General features: G+C 40.8%; 1 protein-coding gene across 3 annotated transcripts in view; it reads left to right on the top strand.

Annotated features, from left to right (window-relative positions):
- The window catches only part of FMN1 (formin 1), a 402,801-nt gene that overhangs the window by 231,748 nt on the left and 152,681 nt on the right, over positions 1-18,372 (top strand). For all 3 annotated transcript variants that reach the window (XM_054716379.1, XM_008142957.3, XM_008142958.3), the window contains one exon: positions 6,617-6,704. In XM_054716379.1, coding sequence (XP_054572354.1) covers positions 6,617-6,704 — 88 coding nt within the window. The remainder of the gene's footprint in view (positions 1-6,616; positions 6,705-18,372) is intronic.

The following is an 18,372-nucleotide window of genomic DNA, read 5'->3' as shown; positions in this document are numbered from 1 at the left end:
ACTTGGAAAAGCATTCATTTAAAATGCGTATTATAAAGTTGTGGAGTAATAGTCAGGACTCCTACCAATATCCAACAATCAAACATGGTGGACTGACCCCACGGTCTTCCATGGGGTGAAAGCCTCTCCTGCTGGCTGATCTTAGTGCCTAGAGGAGCCTTCACCCTGGAGGCCTTGAAGAATGGATATAGCCTTTATACGTGGATATCCAGAATGTGAGTTACAGAGCTTATCGCTCAACTCTCCTTTGAAAGGAGGTTTTCTGAAGGTGAGACCTGGCCTTTTGTTTCAGGAAAAAGGCACTGAATATAACACTCTGGGACCTGCTTCCAAAGTATCCAGGGAAGTCTGTGCCTGAAATAGCCATCTCATTCATAATCCCACCTTTCAATGAGTCCTGGAATTTTTAGGGATCATATACCTAATAATAATTAGAAATTTCTTTTGTTATCAGAGCTCTGTAAATAACTTCCTTGTATCAAACTTATTTATATGTTTCCCTTTAAACTAGTCTTTGAGCTCCCATTGAATGAGTTTGTATACATATTCATACACTCATATACATGCATACACATATACTATTTTTAATCTTTGCATACCTCACGGCACACTGACAGGAGTCGACATTTGGTGAATGCTGTTGAATTGGACTGACTGCATTTTAGCATTGGTGGGATGATGAGTCAGGGCAGCCTAGGAGCAGGAGGCTGATCACTGATCTCTTGACTTTTCTCTTAATAACCAGTCACCAGACTATGATGCCAGTCACTATAGCTGGCCAAGAGGCCATGAAGCTCAGCACACTAAAGAGAAAAGCCAGAGGGGAGACCTGCATTGTTTTATGGCTGCAGTTCTTAGTTTTATTTGTATTTCTACTTAAGATTATTATATTGCTGGGAACCTTTGACTTGGGCCAGATGACTTTTAAAAACTGTTGAAGTAGCACCGGATAATAATGACCAGAATGCTGAAAGAATGGTTTGGTGCTGATTAATTAAATTTTTTAATTCCTAAATGGTTGGATATATCTTTTATATTTAAAATGTTGTGCCGGCCAGAATGGCTCAGTGGTTGAACCTCAACCTATGAACCAGGAGGTCACAGTTCAATTCCCGATCAGGGCACATGCCTGGATTGTGGGCTCCATCTCCAGTACTCCAGTAGGGAGGCAATTGATCAATGATTCTCTCTCATCATTGACATTTCTATTTCTCCCTCTCCCTTCCTCTCTGAAATATAATAAAAAATATCCCTTCTAATAAAAGAGTAATATGCAAATTAACCATTACTCTGCTATACCCACAAGCCACACCCACCAGCCAATCAGGAGCGAGTATGCAAATTAACCCAACCAAGATGGCTGTGGCCATGGAAGGAGCAGGAGGCTTGGGTTTCCCCGGCAATGGAGGAAGCCAAGCTTTCTGCAGACCCTGGCTGGCCCAGGCCTCCACTCAAGGCTACAAAGTTACAATTATAGAAGATAAATAAATCCCAACAAAAATGGCAGCAGCCACGGAGCTGGAGAGAGCAGGAGGCTTGAGTTGCCCCTGGCAATGTTGGAAGCCAAACTCCCTCAGCCCCGGCCTGCCTTGGTCTCCACTCAAGGCTACAAAGTTTCAATTATAGAAGATAAATAAATCTCAGATACCAGGGCCTCTGCTTGGGTTTCCAGGGGGTGTGACCGGCCTGCAAAGCACCACAGGCCCCTTGCCCAGGCTGCCCCACACCCCAAGGGAACCCCCACCCTGATCCGGGACACCCTTCAGGGCAAACCACCTGGCCCCTACCTATGCACCAGGCCTCTATCCTATCTAATAAAAGAGTAATATGCAAACTGACCATCACTCCAACACACAAGATGGCTGTCCCCATGTGGACACAAGATGGCTGCCATAAGATGGCCAGCAGGGAAGGGCATTTAGGAGGGACCAGGCCTGCAAGGGAGGGCAGTTGGGGGTGATCAAGCCTGCAGGGGAGGGCAGTTAAGGGTGACCAGGCCGGCAGACAAGGGAAGTTGGGGGCAACCAGGTCTGCAGGGAAAGGCAGTTGGGGGGGACCCAGGCCTGAAGGGGAGAGCAGTTTGGGGGGACCAGGCCCGCAGGGGAGGCAGTTAGGGGTGACCAAGCCTGCAGGGGAGGGCAGTTAGGGGCAAACAGGCTGGCAGGGGAGCAGTTACGCATCAATCAGGCTGGCAGGAGAGTGGTTAGGGGGTGATCAGGCTGGCAGGCAGAAGCGGTTAGGGGCAATCAGGAAGACAGGCAGGTGAGCAGTTGGGAGCCAGCAGTCCTGGATTGTGAGAGGGATGTCCGACTGCCCGTTTAGGCCCGATCCCGGTGGGCCTAAACGGGCAGTCGGACATCCCTCGAGGGGTCCCAGATTGGAGATGGTACAGGCTGGGCTGAGGGACACCCCCCCTCTCCGTGCACGAATTTTGTGTAACGGGCCTCTAGTTGTTAATAAGATTATAGGCTTCAGGTGTATTTTTCTATGATACATGATCTGTATATTGCATTGTGTGCTCACCACCCAAAATTGTATCCCCTTTACCTATTGCTACCTTCACCCCCTTCCCTCTTGTAACCACCATACTATTTTCTGTGTCTATGAGTTTTTGTTTATTTTTCTTGTTTATTCATTTGTTGTTCTCAGTTTTATATACCACGTATGAGTGAAATCATATGAACTATGTTCTTATTTAATTTTTTTGCACTGTACCAGCTTAAGAGAATTAGTAATAGGAAAACAGCAAAAAATTATACGAAAACAATTCACAAGAACATGTGACCAAGAACCAAATGCCTAACCTTACCATTAAATAATTAAAAATGCAGATTATTGATAAAAAAAACACCTTTTTATCTATCATATTGGCCAACATTTTTAAAATTTATAATACCCACAGTGGGTGAGGGAACAGGAAAATGGTCACTCTCATACACTTGGTAGGAGTGTAAATTGATGCCAGCTATTTCAGAAAACTCATAAGGTTTTTGGTTCAGCTAAAAGTAGCATTCTCTCTAAACGTCTGCCGTGCCAAGTCATCAGACAAAATTGCAAGGACGACTGACTGTGGTGACACCCTTTCCAAAGTTCAGCCTGATTGAGCAATGAGGTGGGGATGGATTTGCTGGTTTCCTAATGACAGATGATCTCAATCTCTCAGTCTCTCTTTTTCTCAGTTCTCTTGAGGTTGCTCTCTTGCCTTCTTTTAATTAGTTAATAGAAAAACTAGCATTTGAACTCTGTCTTCTCTGTAGGTAGACTGCATTACCCTGGTTTTCAGAACTCTTAACTGGATAGCTAGGGGAATGTTTATTTGAAGGAATCTTTCCTACCCAGTTGTGATCTTGTCATACATTTGATTCTCATACCTTCCTCCTTGACATTGATATACATGCCATGGCCAAGGTTGTATCAGTCACTATCCTGGACATTTAAGGATAAATCTAGTCAATTCCCATAGCCTTTCTTCTTTTGAATTTGCAATTAGCTCAAGTGATGGTTTTATTTACCTTTTTGATTCTTTTCAGCAATTTTTAAAAAAATCACTAAGCTCTACAGACTTGGACAGACCGTCATCTCCCACCCCCAGAGTCTAGAGTGGTTAAATATTTATTTAAAATGTATGTGGGTTTTTTAAATTTGGTACTGGACTTTTAAATAGCATTTCACTTTAAATTTGTATTCTTGAAGAAAAAGCCAGACTTTGCACTTTTAAAGGAGATATTTGATTATACATAATCTCTTCCTCCTCTGCTTTTGCTTTTATATACAAATAAATAAACAATACCAAGTTTATTCTTCATTTATTTTATACTTCTTGAAATTCTGTATGCCCCAGAATTTTTCTCTAAGGCTAAGGTTGAAATTATTAAACACATTAGACTGAAAAATCAGATTTTCTTTTTATCTTGATGAAAACTTGGTATTTACTATATTTTAGTTCTGATAGTTATATAAAAGTAGCCATTCTGAGCAGAGAAATGAAAAACACAGGGCTAATACTTTCAACAATAAAGATTTTTTAAATAGAAAGAAAGAAAAGAAAAGGGCTGGCAATAAGGAAAGAAAAGACAAAGGTCTGGCAATAATTGATTCAGGATTGATCAATCGATAGGTAATTAGACAATTTACACAATTAGACAATCTTGGTTGGAACAAATTCATGGTATCTCTTACTGTTCAACCAGCAAACAATTCAGCTAGTATAGTACTAATATACAAGCAGGTGCTAGTTACTGTTTAATCTTGTCTTCACTATATTTTGGTAAGTTTATATGTACCTTGGTGGGAGAGGAAGCATAGCTATTTAGTTTGTATTTTACCCAAGAAAGTGCCTTAAAAAAAAAAAAAAACCACAAGAATTGGTGATGTTTTGAGTGCATGTCATATTGATTTTTGTAGCCATGTCCCTTGGGAAAAAAGATAACCTTTTCCCCTTAGTGACCACTGTGTGATATGTTATTAGGAACTTATTTGGCTTACTAGGATTAGAGGAAACAAAACTATGAGGAACTCTCTATGGAATAGTCATAAAGGTTGAAATAATTGGCAGTGAGCTATTTGGAGTTTCTTTAAAAAAATTGTAAAAGTTTTGATATGCATATATCCTATCTAATAAAAGAGTAATATGCAAATTGACTGTCATTCCAACACAAGATGGCCACCCCCAGTGGTCAAAGATGGCTGCCTCCATGTGGACACAAGATGGCTGCCACAAGATGGCCTGCAGGGGAGGGAAGTTGTGGGTGATCAGGCCAGCAGGGGAGGGCAGTTGGGGGAGACCAGGCCAGCAGGGGAAGGCCATTGGGAGGGACCAGGCCTGCAAAGCGAGGACAGTTGGGGGTGACCCAGGCCTGCAGGGGAGGGCAGTTGGGGGGACCCAGGCCTGTAGGGGAGGGCAGTTGGGGGGGACCAGGCCTGCAGGAGAGGGCAGTTGGGGGGACCCAGGCCTGCAGGGGAGGGCAGTTGGGGATGACCAGGCTGGCAGGTGAGGGCAGTTAGGGGTGACCAGGCCAGCAGGGGCGGGCAGTTAGGGACAATTGGGCTGGCAGGAGAGCAGTTAGGCGTCGATCAGGGTGGCAAGGGAGTGGTTAGGGTGTGATCAGGCTGGCAGGCAGAAATGGTTAGGGGCAATCACTCAGGCAGGCAGGCGAGTGGTTGGGAACCAGCAGCCCTGGATTGTGAGAGGGATGTCCAACTGCCTGTTTAGGCCCGATCTGGGCCTCTAGTATTATTATAAAGGAACAAACTTAAATAATTTAATATTAAAGCTTTATGTGCAAAGTATTATCTTGCTTATATTATTAATAACACAAATATGAAGCAATCTAACTCTCCAAAACAGGGAAAATTTATTTAAATAATTTATGTCAAGAACTTTATTAGGTGCTTTACACACATTGTCATTTAATTTCTAGGATAAATGTACAAGCTAAGTTGGTTAGCCCTGCTTCATGATGAAGTTGAATACCTAGTAGTTAAGTCAATTTTCTGAGGTCATATCACTGGTAAACTGCTCAGTCAAGATCACAGTGATCTTTCCCCTAAACAACTCAGCAGATAACACAGCCAAGAATGGAGGCTATGAAGAGACTTAAAAAGTAGCAACATGAAGCCCAGTGTGAATCAGTTGGTTGGGCGTCCTCCTGTACACCCAGGAAGTTGCTGGTTCGATTCCCAGTCAAGGGCACATGCCCAAAGTTGTGGGCTCAATCCCCAGTAGGGGTTATGCAGGAAGCAGCCAATCAATGCTGCACTCTCACATCAATGTTTCACTCTCTCTTTTTCCCTATCCCTTCCTCTCTCGAAAAAAAAAAACAACCATTTTTTTAAAAAGCAGCAACATGAAAATATGCCAATGATAAGTTAAGAAGTTATATATAAAATTGCCATATATTACAATTACAACTTAGTTAAGATGAGTTTGAATAAAAGATTAGAGAACAATATTATAAAGATTTTTCCCTCTTTTTAAAAACATCTTTATTGAGGTATAATTCATACACCATACAATTTATCTATTTAAAGTATACAATTCAGTGTTTTTTAGTATATTCACAGGTATGTGCAACCATCACCATAATAAATTTTAAAACATTTTCATCACCCTCAAAAGAACCTTGAACCCTTTAGCTGTTGACTCCACTTTCCCCAACACGCCCAGCCCTAGGCAATCACTAATCTATTTTGTGTCTCTATTATACATTTGCCGCTTCTGGACATTTCTTATAAGTGGAAATCATATAATATCGCCTTTGGGACTGGTTTCTTTCCTTTAGCATGATATTTTCACGTTCATCCATGTTGTGGCATGAGTCATCACTTTATCTTTGAATAATATCTCCTTGTTTAGATATACCAGTATTATAAAGATTTTGTGTGCTTGTATTAGATTGGTGGAATTTGGCATGGTGTTTTGTTTTTTTTCTTTATTTTCTGAAATATCTTTAGTGTGGATAAGTTACTTTTAAATTAAATGGTTATTAAAATAGAGTAACTATAGTGTCCATTTAGTTCAACAATCAGAGTATCTAAAAATCTTAATTTTTTTTATATACTTCCTAAAGATTGCATGGTCATTTGAGCTTGTGTTAATTTTATGTTTAAATTCCAGATCATCAAGTTATTGGATGGAAAACGATCTCAAACTGTGGGAATCTTGATATCTAGTTTGCATTTAGAAATGAAGGATATCCAGCAGGGTAAGTCTTCTCTATAATTTTTCCCAAAAATTTTAATTTTTTTCAGCATTTTAATGTGAAAGATTTCAAACATATACAAAATTAGGATGCCATAGTGAATCCCATGTGCCCACTGTCCAGCTACAAAACAATCAGCTTATTCTTATTTCATCTGAAACACTCTTTCTCCACCAACTAGATTATTATGAAGCAAAACTCAGACATAATGCATTTGTTAAAAATGTTAGTACATGGCTAAAAGATAAGGACATTTTTCAAGCACAACTCCAGTGCCATTATCATGTACTTAAAAACATTTATAGTGATTTCTCAAGATCATCAAATATGTAGTAGTTCTAATTTCCCTGATTGTCTGTATACTCACTAATTCATCCTTTTGTTTATAGTTAGTTTGATTGAGGATCCAAACAAATTTTATGCATTGCCTTTGATGTGTCTCTCAGGTTTCTTTTGATCTAAAAGTTTCTACCATCCATCTTTTTTTTTTCTCTCTTTGTAATTAATATTTTGACGAAACCATGTCATTTTGTCCTGTGGAGTTTCCCACAAGATTTGCTGATTGTATTGCCATGTTTTTATTACATTCTTCTGTCCCCTGTGGTTCCTGTAAACTGTTAGTTTGCTCTAGATACTTAACCTGAATGGGGGGAAAATACTTTATAGATACTATTGAATATTCTATCAAGAAGTACATCATATCTGGTCATCTCTTTATGATGTTAGTGAGCACTAATGATCTTTACCTAGATTCATTATTTTATTAGAAGTTTTAAAAATAATAATATACAAATTCCATCATTTCTTCATTACTTGGGACACTATTCTGGAGAAACACTTTTTCTATTTTTTTTTTGTCTTTCTTTTTTTTTTGTAATAAAAGGTATTGGGGTAACGTTAGTTAAGAGGGCCATATAGTTTTCATGTGTACATTTCTATGATACACAGTCTGTATATTGCATTGTGTTTCCACCACCCAAAGTCAAATAATCTTCTGTCACCATACATTTGGTTCCCTTTACCCTTTACCATGCCCCTCCCCCTTCCCAGTGCTAACCACCATATTGTTGTCTGTGTCTGAGTTTCAGTTTTATATCCCACATATGAGTATAATCATATGGTTCTTAGCTTTTTCTGACTTATTTTGCTTAAGATAATATTCTCAAGGACCTTGAAACTCATTGATTTATCTACTTGTTCTGTTATTGTTTGTTAATCCCTTCTTTTTTTCAAATGACACTATTTCAATTTGGTTGTCTTTGGCTCAGTTTGAAATGAGACATTTAAAGAGGAAATTTTACCTGTATATATTTTTCTTAGTAAAAAAGTTGACCCAAAGCGATTTTGCCTTTTGAAATCTTCATCTTGCATTAAAATAATACTCCCCTTTCTTAGTAATCAATTAAATGTAAATTTTTTTTTGTTATTGTTGTTGTTAATCCTCACACAAGGATATTTTTCCATGGCTTTGTAGAGAGTGGAAAGGAGGGAGGGAGTGAGAGAGAGAGAGAGAGAGAGAGAGAGAGAGAGAGAGAGAGAAATATCAGTGAGAGAGAGACTTGGTTGCTTTCCGCAGGTGCCCGACCAGGGCCAGGCATCGAGCCTGCAACCCAGGTACATGCCCTTGACAGGGAATCAAACCTGAGACCCTTTGGTGTGCAGGCTGGCACTAACCACTTAACTACACCAACCAGGGCTATAAATCGTTATTTTAACATGTCACTGAGAATATTTTCTGAGTAGTAATACAGTCTCTTGTAGACACTTTTAGTAGAATTTAGCATGAGTGTAGCAGTGGAGACACTCTCAAACCACACTACCCAGGTTTCAGTCCGAGTTACTTCAAAGTTATTTTGCTTTGGTAGCCAGCAGAAGACTCCCATGGGTCTTGAACTAAAAAATGCTTATGATACTTTCACACACTACTCTTCCTCTCAAAGGAGCTTTGTTAAGGTCTTAACATTTTGCTTTATTGCAAACATTAAAAATTCCACATAAAACTAAAAAGTTTTCAGAGTATTCAAATAAGCTGTATAGGTCCAACTGGTGTGGCTCAGTAGTTGAGCATCGACCTATGAACCAGGAGGTCAGGGTTCAATTCCCATTTGGGGCACATGCCTGGGTTGCAGGCTCAATCCCCAGTAGGGGGCATGCAGAAGGCAGCTAATCAATGATTCTCTCATCACTGATGTTTCTATCTCTCCCTCTTCCTTCTTCTCTGAAATCAATAAAAATATATTCAAATATGCTGTCTATTTTTAGTATTTAAGCTTAAGAGTAGAACTAAATACATAACTATGACTATTAAACATCCAAAGATGTTGGAGTAATTGATTTAAATTAGAGGCAGAGGATGGCTAGAAAAAAGTCCGCCATCAGAATTAGAAAGGAATTCTTTAGTAACTTTAGGCATTAGGTCTTCTAGAAAAACTGAGTTTTGGGTAAATTCAAACCAAGAAATTATGATGCTAGGACAAAGGAAAAGTGCAAAAATAAAACAAAACAGAAAAATATCAGCAGGGAAGTGTATAGTCTTATGTCCAGGATCCTAACATTTTTGATGTGGTCATTGAAATTAGAAAACAGTCCTTCCAGGTTCAGTGGCAGAGTCTTGTCCTAAACAACATCACTCTTCAGAAGCCTGGGGAAGCCAAGCATGCGTGGTCTCACCACCAGGGTGCAGAGCACTATGGATATGAGCTTTCCCACTGGCAACAGCACCTTAGACTGTATTCAGTCCTTTCTCAGCATGTCCTGTTGTAGGACAGCAGGTTGCCATGTGGGTAAGATTCACTCCAGCCATGTGGTAGCCCACTCACCAACTCAGGACCATAAGCCTTGTGTTATTGAATGCCCATTGTGAGTCATGTAAGAGACCTTTCCAATATTCTACTCTGGACAAGAACTTGCTTATGAAAAGCATCAGTGAACTAACATTTGAGCATTAGAAACATCATTTGTAGCATTGCAGACTTCTGGGACGCGTGGGCGCCATTTTACTTTCCTCCTGCTCCAGGCACCTCTGAAATCCACCACAGAGTTGGCTCCTAAGCTCCATTTCATGTCTTCATTTAGTAATGCACTCCAGATGAATACGGCACTATAACCTGAGCTTAATTTTTCTTTAGAGTCATTTGACTGACACTGGCATCTGAAGGTCACTTAGGAGCTGGGCTATGTCAGTTACATTTCATTCTGAGTCCATGTCTGGTTGTGAATGGAATGCACTTGGCCTTGTATTGTCATCCTGATGAAAGGACTCCCTGTACTGACGTTGGCCTAAAACATTTGTTTTAATGTGGGGTGTGTGGCTGCAGTGAGATCTGATTGGGGCAGGCCCGCTGGCAGCCAGGCAAGGTCGCACAGCACGACAACTGTGGTAAAATGACCATAGTTCAGAGATTGTTCTTCAGCCTCCTGGTCATGTATTCATCTTTCCACTGCACAAATGCACTAACTTTCACTTTTCAAACTCATAAGGCTCTAAGATATAAGCCGTACAGCCAGTGTGTTCACTTAGAGAATTTTTCTTTATCGTGATGAAAATATTTGTCATATCTGTTCATCATCACCTTCATGTCAGTTGTCTCCTCTGGGCATTATATATTGTTTATGCCTTCTTCCCCTTTGCTGAGATTACAGGTTGGTCACCTAGATAATAGTTTGGGGTATTTCAGTCCACAATTACCTCCCACAGATGGGTGATCCAGTTTTTACTGATTCAAGTCTTAAAAAGAAACCTTGTTCTCCTCGTTTGTAGGGTGGACATTTCTCCAATGTCCACTAGATGCTGGCTGTAGTGTGTACTCAAGAAGTGCAATTTGGGGCTCTATACCTCAAGGTCTTAAAGCTGCAAGTAGGGAGCCAGTGTCTCTTCCATTATGTCATGTTCCATTTTTTTGCTAAGAATTTCTCTGCTAATTAAGCATTGTTTACTGGTACAACTAATTGGGCTAATGTATCATATGTAAAAGTCATTCAATAAATGTTTTTTTAATTTAATTTTATTGAATAAAGAAATTGAACCTTAGATGGAATCTGAATGTCATGTATTCCATTAGTGCATTTGGACAAAACTTCCTTTCTTCCCTACCTCCGTTCCTCCCTCCCTCCCTCCCTTCCTCCCTTCTTCCTTCTTTCAGTAAACATGTTTTGAAGCCAGCTCTGTATCAGGTACCATGATGACCACAATACAAGATCCAGACTCTAAGATTCTCAAGAGTTCACAGGATGGTGAGAGAGATGTAAAAAGCAGCCCAAGATTACCAGAGTTGCCCATGAAATAACAAAGCAATGTCTTGTCTCCTCCTGTAAAACTTCAGATAAGTCTTAGAGGGTGAAACGATGGTCATCACACACAGAAGGAGCCTTTCCAATGGAAAGGAGGCATGTGTAAAGGAGGCCCAGCTTGAGTGTATAGATTACGTGTGACTGTTTCAGGGCACAGGGCTAGAAAGGCATAGCATCCAGCACAGGAAGGGCTCTGAGTCTCATCACACAGAACTTGGACATTATCCCATCAGTAACAGGGAGACAGCATGGAAGATGGGCAGAGCTGTGATCTGACTTTGAGTGCAGAAATACCTTTCAGGCTAGGGAAGACTGGTCTCCAGGGCCTGCCATGCTCTGGCCACAGAGCGCATCGCCTACTGCAGCTGACTGTGCTTGCTTCCCTCTCACTGCCCTCTCACCACAGTGGTCCTCTCATTCCTTAAAAGGGCATATCCATTCCTTCCTCTGAGTCTTTGAAGGCACAGCACATTTCAAATGAACAGCACTGCCCATTCGCTCTGGTTCAAATACTTTTCCAGACCTCCCCTCCCTAATTTAAGTCACCCTGAGTTAATTCTCTCCTAGTCTACACAGCACTTAATAGTTTTTTGTTCATCTACTTATGTTCTCATTTATGTTCCTCTCCAGAATATACTCTCCAAGAGGGAGCTTGCTCACTGGTGTCCCTGGCACCTTGTACTGTGCCAGGCACCTGGGTGATCATCAAGTGTCTGTTGAATGAGTACAAAAAAAAAAAAAAAAGTACTGAAAGTGGATAAATCTGTTAGAAAGGGTTTGGGATTTAATTTTTATTTTTTGTTAATCCTCACCCGAGGATTTTTTTGCCATTGATTTTTAGAGAGAGTGAAAGGGAGGGGGAGAGAGAGAGAATCATCGGTGTGAGAGAGACATATCGATTGATTGCTTCCTTCATGTACCCCGACAAGGGCCAGGGATCGAGCCTGCAACCCAGGCATGTGCCCTTGACTAGGAATTGAACCTGAGGCCCTTCAGCACAGGGGCTGACACTCTAACCATTGAGCACACCGGCCAGGGTTGGGATTGGGATTTTTGAGATAAATGATAAAAGCCAGAACTAAGATTGTGTCTGTAGAAATTTAGAGGAGGAGACACTATATAAGGGATATTTGGAGAGAGAATTGCTAATTAGTCCTATCAGATGCAAGCATTGTTGAAGAAATCTTATATGAACCTTGGATTTCTGGCCTTAACAAGCATGTGTATAATGATGTTGAAAACATAAACTGGAACTAGAGGAGAAAAAGCCTGGGTAGAAGCAGAAAGGTCAATTTTGTTTTGGATTATTTGAATCTGAAATTACTGGATATATTTAAGCTGAAATATTCAAAGAGCATCTGAACATTCTGGCCTAATGCTAAGGAGATAGAGCTAGGTTAGAAATACAACATCCCCAGAAAGGTAATGGCCCCATCTGTTTCTCTCTACCCAAGATGGAATTGGCCAAATCCAGTACTGCCTGCAGTTTAAAGCCCTGCATGGCTAAGGCAGAATCTTAGTCACGGAGGAAGAGTGGTTTCAGGAGACTGACCGTAATGCCCACAGCGCTTGTATGTGGTCCAGGAGAGGCTCTAAATAAGTGATTTACTTCATCCATCCACTAAACTGGATGACTTGCATTTAAAAGCATTTTGGCATCCTTGGGCACAGTTACTGCCTGCATGATTGCAAATTAGTGTTTTCATTCCACGTTAGTGATTTCCTCTTATTCTTCTCCCAGGGGGATGGAAAATTGCTGTTGACTATTCTTGATATAAACCTCTGTATGCATTGCAACAGTCTGGGTGCCAGAAACCTCCTGGCACTCATTTGGAAATTTCCCGTACACTCAGAATTTATATTTATAACATTTAATCTAACATCAAAATAAAACATTTTTCAGTTTAGTTTCTTCTAGCCCAGAATCTCAGTTTGGGAGTGCAGCAGCATGAAAGATTATATTTCTATTTCAAATGTAAATTTTAAATTAAAGTGTAAGAGGATGCCAGTTAGTTATATGCCCAGAGTCTGAATCTCAGATCTGAGAATGCCTACTGGACTTTGCTCACTTTTGCCTAATAATTTCTAGAAATATCTGTCAAGGTTTATGCTAGTTGTCTAAAACATAATTAATTTTTTAATCCTCACCCCATGATATGTTTTTATTGATTTTTAGAGAGAGAGAAAAAACATCGATGTGAGAAACACATCTGTTGCCTCTCATATGTGCCCCGACCAAGGATGGAACGTGCAAACGTTTTGTGGACAGGATAACACTCCAACCATCTGAGCCGCCCTGCCAGGGCTAAACAGAATTAATTTAACCAGGCATCGGAAATTCACCATGATTGTCTAGGACTTTCCTGAGGAACATTGAGATTCTAGCCTAAAAGACCCTATTCTCAAAGGCAGTTGGTCTCCTAAATTTATACTGTGTACCCATATTAATACAAAGTTTGGGAGCCTGATCCTCAGGGCATGTTTTCTAAAACATGTACATCATGTAAATGTATGTCAGAACTAATATTGACACTTTGAAACATATGCAAAAATATTAATTAAAACGAGATTAATAATAATTTAAATATCTTGCTAATTTTGATGGCTTTGGGTTCTCATTAGCTAATATCTCAAGGCTCAATATATAAGTAGGGGGAGGCTCATTCTTAACAATAGTGGACTTAAACCCAGATTTCAAACAGTCCCTTGATAAATTCTGTTATGACTTACGGAGGTCAGAGTCTTGGCAAATCTGATTCGAGTGTCCTTGCTTTTAATTCATTCCATGGCTGATGAAGAACTTGTACTAACAATCAAAGTGTCTGCTCTGTCATTTTCTTATTGTTGATGGATTATCTTCAATCTGGGGTTTCTCTCCAGGAACCTTTTGAAGCCAACTTGTTTGTTTTGTCAAATTTAGTTAAAACCAGATTTTAGAATCAGAAACCTTTATTGAATTGCCTCCCTCCCCCATCACAATATGTTTGAAAGTAAAAGAACACGTGAGGATGCACGTACGAAGGCCTTTGCCCACCCAAGGTGACATGCAATCATGACCTGCAGACATACTGAATGAAGCTGCCAGGGTCAATCAACTTATTGGATATCGGCAGAGCTCCATTTTTAAAAAATCTTTAGATAAATACAAACAGTAGTTCTAATGCTGCCCTTTCCTCTCCCACCTTTCTCATCCTCCCACTGAGTCTAAAACACCTGAGGAGCCGGGGTCCGCCCACCTCTTTTTGAACCACTGTACATTCCTTCACTGCGAGCTGCATCCAGAGAGCAGAGGGTGGCCGTTCTTTGTACTTTACCTTCAGGCACTGGCTGAGACCATCCAATCTGCCTGGAATGTAATTTTGGCTTGAAAGAACCAGAACTAATGGAAGAACAGAAGCAGCTTAACCCAAACTGTTTCTCATTCCACTGCCCTACAGAGAAGAGAGAGAGGAAGGAGGGGGAAGTGGTGTGACTTCTATGCCGTAGCCCTTCTTTGAGGTTTGAACCATGGACAATTTTAATTGCACCTATAAAATGGCACCTTGGGCACCTCCAGGAATATAGTACATGCCTGGACTTGGGCAAGAATTGGGGTTTTTACTTTATAACATTGAGTGATTTTGAGGTTTTGGAAGAGATTCAATAAGTGTCCCTTTGGGGGTTGTTTCTTCCACCTTCCGGCCAGCTCCTGCTCACTGTGCCCTTTACACTTGCCTCCTGTCTCCATCAAAGCCCCAAATAAGGTCTATATGGACTAAGGTAGCACCAGCAGGCATTCCGCAGTGTCGATAAGATTGTGACGTATATTCCCTGTGTAATTCTTGTTCTTTGTGGGTCTGAAGGCAACTTTTGTGTTTCTTCATTCTTGGTGCTTCTGCTTCCCTTCTTAGTTCTGGCATGCAGTGTCAAGTTGCAATTATTAATATATTTTCAAGAAAATAAGTCTTCCTATTATGTTTTATTTTTACATTTATATTTTGTTTTATTTTAAGATAATGACTTTTCAAGTTCCAGATTTCTCCTTTTTAGGATTTTTTTTTTTTTTGCTATGACTTCATAGCAAAATTGCAATACTGATTATTTTGAATAACTGCAAATAGCTAAACAGATTGAATTTTGATCATATTATCCCACATATTGAGACAGCATATTCAAATTGAATTAAGTGTTAGTGATAACTGAATAAGGAAGTTATGGTTGTGAAGCATATGTAAGTGAAGTTCCTGTGGCAGGGGCCATATGTGGCCCCCTCTGGGAGACTGCTGGGTAACGCAAAGCCCGGCGCTGCCATTTTCCAAGGCCTCTGTGGAGACGTTGTGGGTAGTTAGTTGGTTAACTGAGTTGTCTGTGTGGTGGTTTTTCAGGTGGTGAAGGTTTTAGGTGGAGTGACCATTTATTGGCTAACACTTTTGAAGGGATGAAGAAGTATACTCTAGTTTAGCAAATGTGTTTATGGAACCGAGCTTTGGAAACCAAGCTGTGTGATTTCGTGCCTTGGCATCGTCATCTGTAAAACTAGGGACCACACCAGCATCTGTTTTATACGCTTAAATATAAAACAGAGCAATACCTGGCACATAGGAAGCTCCCCATAAACTGGCTAATAATTTATTAAGCATTAATCCCCCCAGTAAGGTTTGCCTACTGTCCCCACCTTCTGGTGGAGTGGACAGAGATCTTTTTGAGCTGCTTAATAGTGGGTGCCCTCAGCATTCATCTGGTTATCTGTGCAGAGCGAGGCTTCATGCGTATCTGTCTGCACAGGCGTGCCTGGTGCCGATGGGAGGTGCAGCGTAGTGGCCAGTGGGGAAAAAGTGAGACACTGTGAGGAAAGGTTATGAGAGAGCTATGACATTGTGAAGAGGCGTGGTTATAGAGTCCTTCAGTGGGGGCAGGTTCTGTGCAGCCCCTGTCCTAACCCACCTCCATGCTCCTCCCTTCTTTTCACTTTTGCCCAGTTTTGTCATGAACTTGGTCTTTCCTCTCAGCAATGGGCTGTTGTTGTTGGGAGTGAGACTTTGGGAGATGTTTCTGCTTTGCCTTTCCTCATCTCAGACTCTCCACTGCCTCCTTCCACGCTCCCACACCCTTGCCTTTTCCTTGGTAGAGGTCACAGGGATTAGTTTGTGGTAGTTTTCAGGGACAGGTTACCTGAGAGTTTTAAAAACCCACAACCTCTTATTTTACTTTCCACATTCTGGTCCCTTTTCCTTACAAATTGAGTATTTATCAAGTCCTAAAAATATTAGTAATTTGGGCAAAAACAGCTAAGTATTAGGTATATTGGCTATTTGGAAGTTAACAATATTAACAAAATAATTTCTATTCATACAATCAAATAATCCTATTAATCTTTGGTTTCCTGGGCTGACAACAAAGCTACTCCATTTGCAACTGATTATTAAAATCCCCCTTTGTGTAAGGTAGCCTGTCAACTACTTCAGGAAATACAAAGAAGAATAAAGCAGGCTACATAGAGCTTATGTTTAAAGCCAACATTTCCAAACCTGGTAAACTGACCCAGTCTTATCTGTTGGTGACATCTTCTACACCTTGGATGACAAGATTCCCCTTGGCTAATCTCCAACTAGGACGTGTGCCTTCCTCCCTCAGTCTCCCCTGTTTCTTGCCCAGAGGTGCTCCTTCAATCAAAAAGATCAGCTCCTACCCGGCTGGTGTGGCTCAGTGGTTGAGCATCAACCTATGAACCAGGAGGTCACGGTTCGATACCCTGTCAGGGCATATGCCTGGGTTTCAGGCTCCATTGCCAGTGTAGGGCATGCAGGAGGCAGCGGATCAATGAGTCTCTCTCATCATTGATGTTTCTATCTCTTTCTCCCTTTCCCATCTACTTTGAAATCAATAAAACAATATATATTTTTAAATCAGCTCCTGTGAGTAACTGCTTGTTTTTTTACTAATTAGAAGCCCTTCAAACAGCGAGCAGCCATCCTTTGTTTATTTGGACAAGGTGCGCTCAGGGATAGAACAGTGTTCAGGGTTAAAAGTGGTTGCAGGGCTTAGAATTCCTGCGTGTTCTTTCTGCTTACCCTGGTCTGTGCAAAGCTGTCTGCAAACGGGAGGGGGAATTTACCTCTTGTGTGAGACCCTGACCCTGTGCATGTGCCCAGAGCAGGCGCATAGTTTTTATGTGCGCCTGTTAGTTTGAATTTGTGATACTGATCTGCTTTTTGTCCCTGCTGACGGTTATTATATCTTAATGGGCGAAACACGACTCTAATGATCCTTGTGTATATAATTCTTGGAGTACAGAGCAGGCACCAGAGGACCACATAAAAATGTTTGCCTCAATTTCCCTGCAAAAAAGGAGCCCAGAAACCAGACTTGACCAAGTAACAGATTTTTAAAGGTAAAGGAACCCAATAAAATTACCAGCTTTTCACAGCGTGTGTCTACTTCCTTTCGGCATATTGTGAGGTGTAGGTGAAATATTCTAGCTGAACTGACAGTGTGAGTCAGAATAACTAAGGAGAGAGGGAGATAAAAGTAAAACCCACCAGCAATGATTGATATTGCAGTAGCAATGAGTTGTTGGGGTCTCCCCTTTGTGGATTTGACACTTCACCTTTCTGACACCATCTGCAGGCGTGTTGGTATAATGAGCCCTGTACAGAAGGGAACAAAAGCTAGAATTACTTGGAATTACTGTATCAGGGCTTTGAGGCGTGCATAGAATTGTGTAAGCTGAGATTTGCTTATTCAACTTACAAGATAAAAGGTGTGTATGGGTGCATGAGTGTGTGAGTCTGTGTGTGAGGGAAAGGCAGACAGAGCAAGAGAGACAGAGTGTGTTTTTAAAGTAGAAAATGGATGGCACTACCTGATCCTAGGTAACTCCAAAAATATTTTAATGATTGATTTCTTTTGACATCATAACAATCAGTTAACTAATTAAGTGGGTTTGTGTAATGCTTATAAATGTGATGGTAAGTGTCTTCAAGAGTTAATTCTCTAATACACTGCCCCAGAATTTTGGGGAATAGAATGATCAAGTATTGATTCTGTCCTTATGTAGGAATTTAAACTGTTTTGGTGAATAGGAGGCACAATTATGGACATGCAAGACAGTTCTCCTAGAACTGTGGTCAGCAAACTGTGGCTCGCGAGCCACATGTGGCTCCTTGGCCCCTTGAGTGTGGCTCTTCCACAAAATACCATGGCCTAGGCGAGTCTGTTTTGAAGAAGTGGCATTAGAAGAAGTTTAAGTTTAAAAAATGTGGCTCTCAAAATAAATTTCAATCGTTGTACTGTTGATATTTGGCTCTGTTGACTAATGAGTTTGCCGACCACTGACCTAGAAGAACTGGGACTTAAGCTTTTTTGTTTTGTTTTGTTTTTCACTTTTTAGACATTTGGCCAA

Source organism: Eptesicus fuscus, chromosome 5, assembly GCF_027574615.1.
Source record: "Eptesicus fuscus isolate TK198812 chromosome 5, DD_ASM_mEF_20220401, whole genome shotgun sequence".
In the NCBI taxonomy this organism is placed as follows: domain Eukaryota; kingdom Metazoa; phylum Chordata; class Mammalia; order Chiroptera; family Vespertilionidae; genus Eptesicus; species Eptesicus fuscus.
The sequence above is the reverse complement of the archived record's forward strand: the minus strand, read 5'-3'. Positions and strand labels throughout refer to the sequence as shown.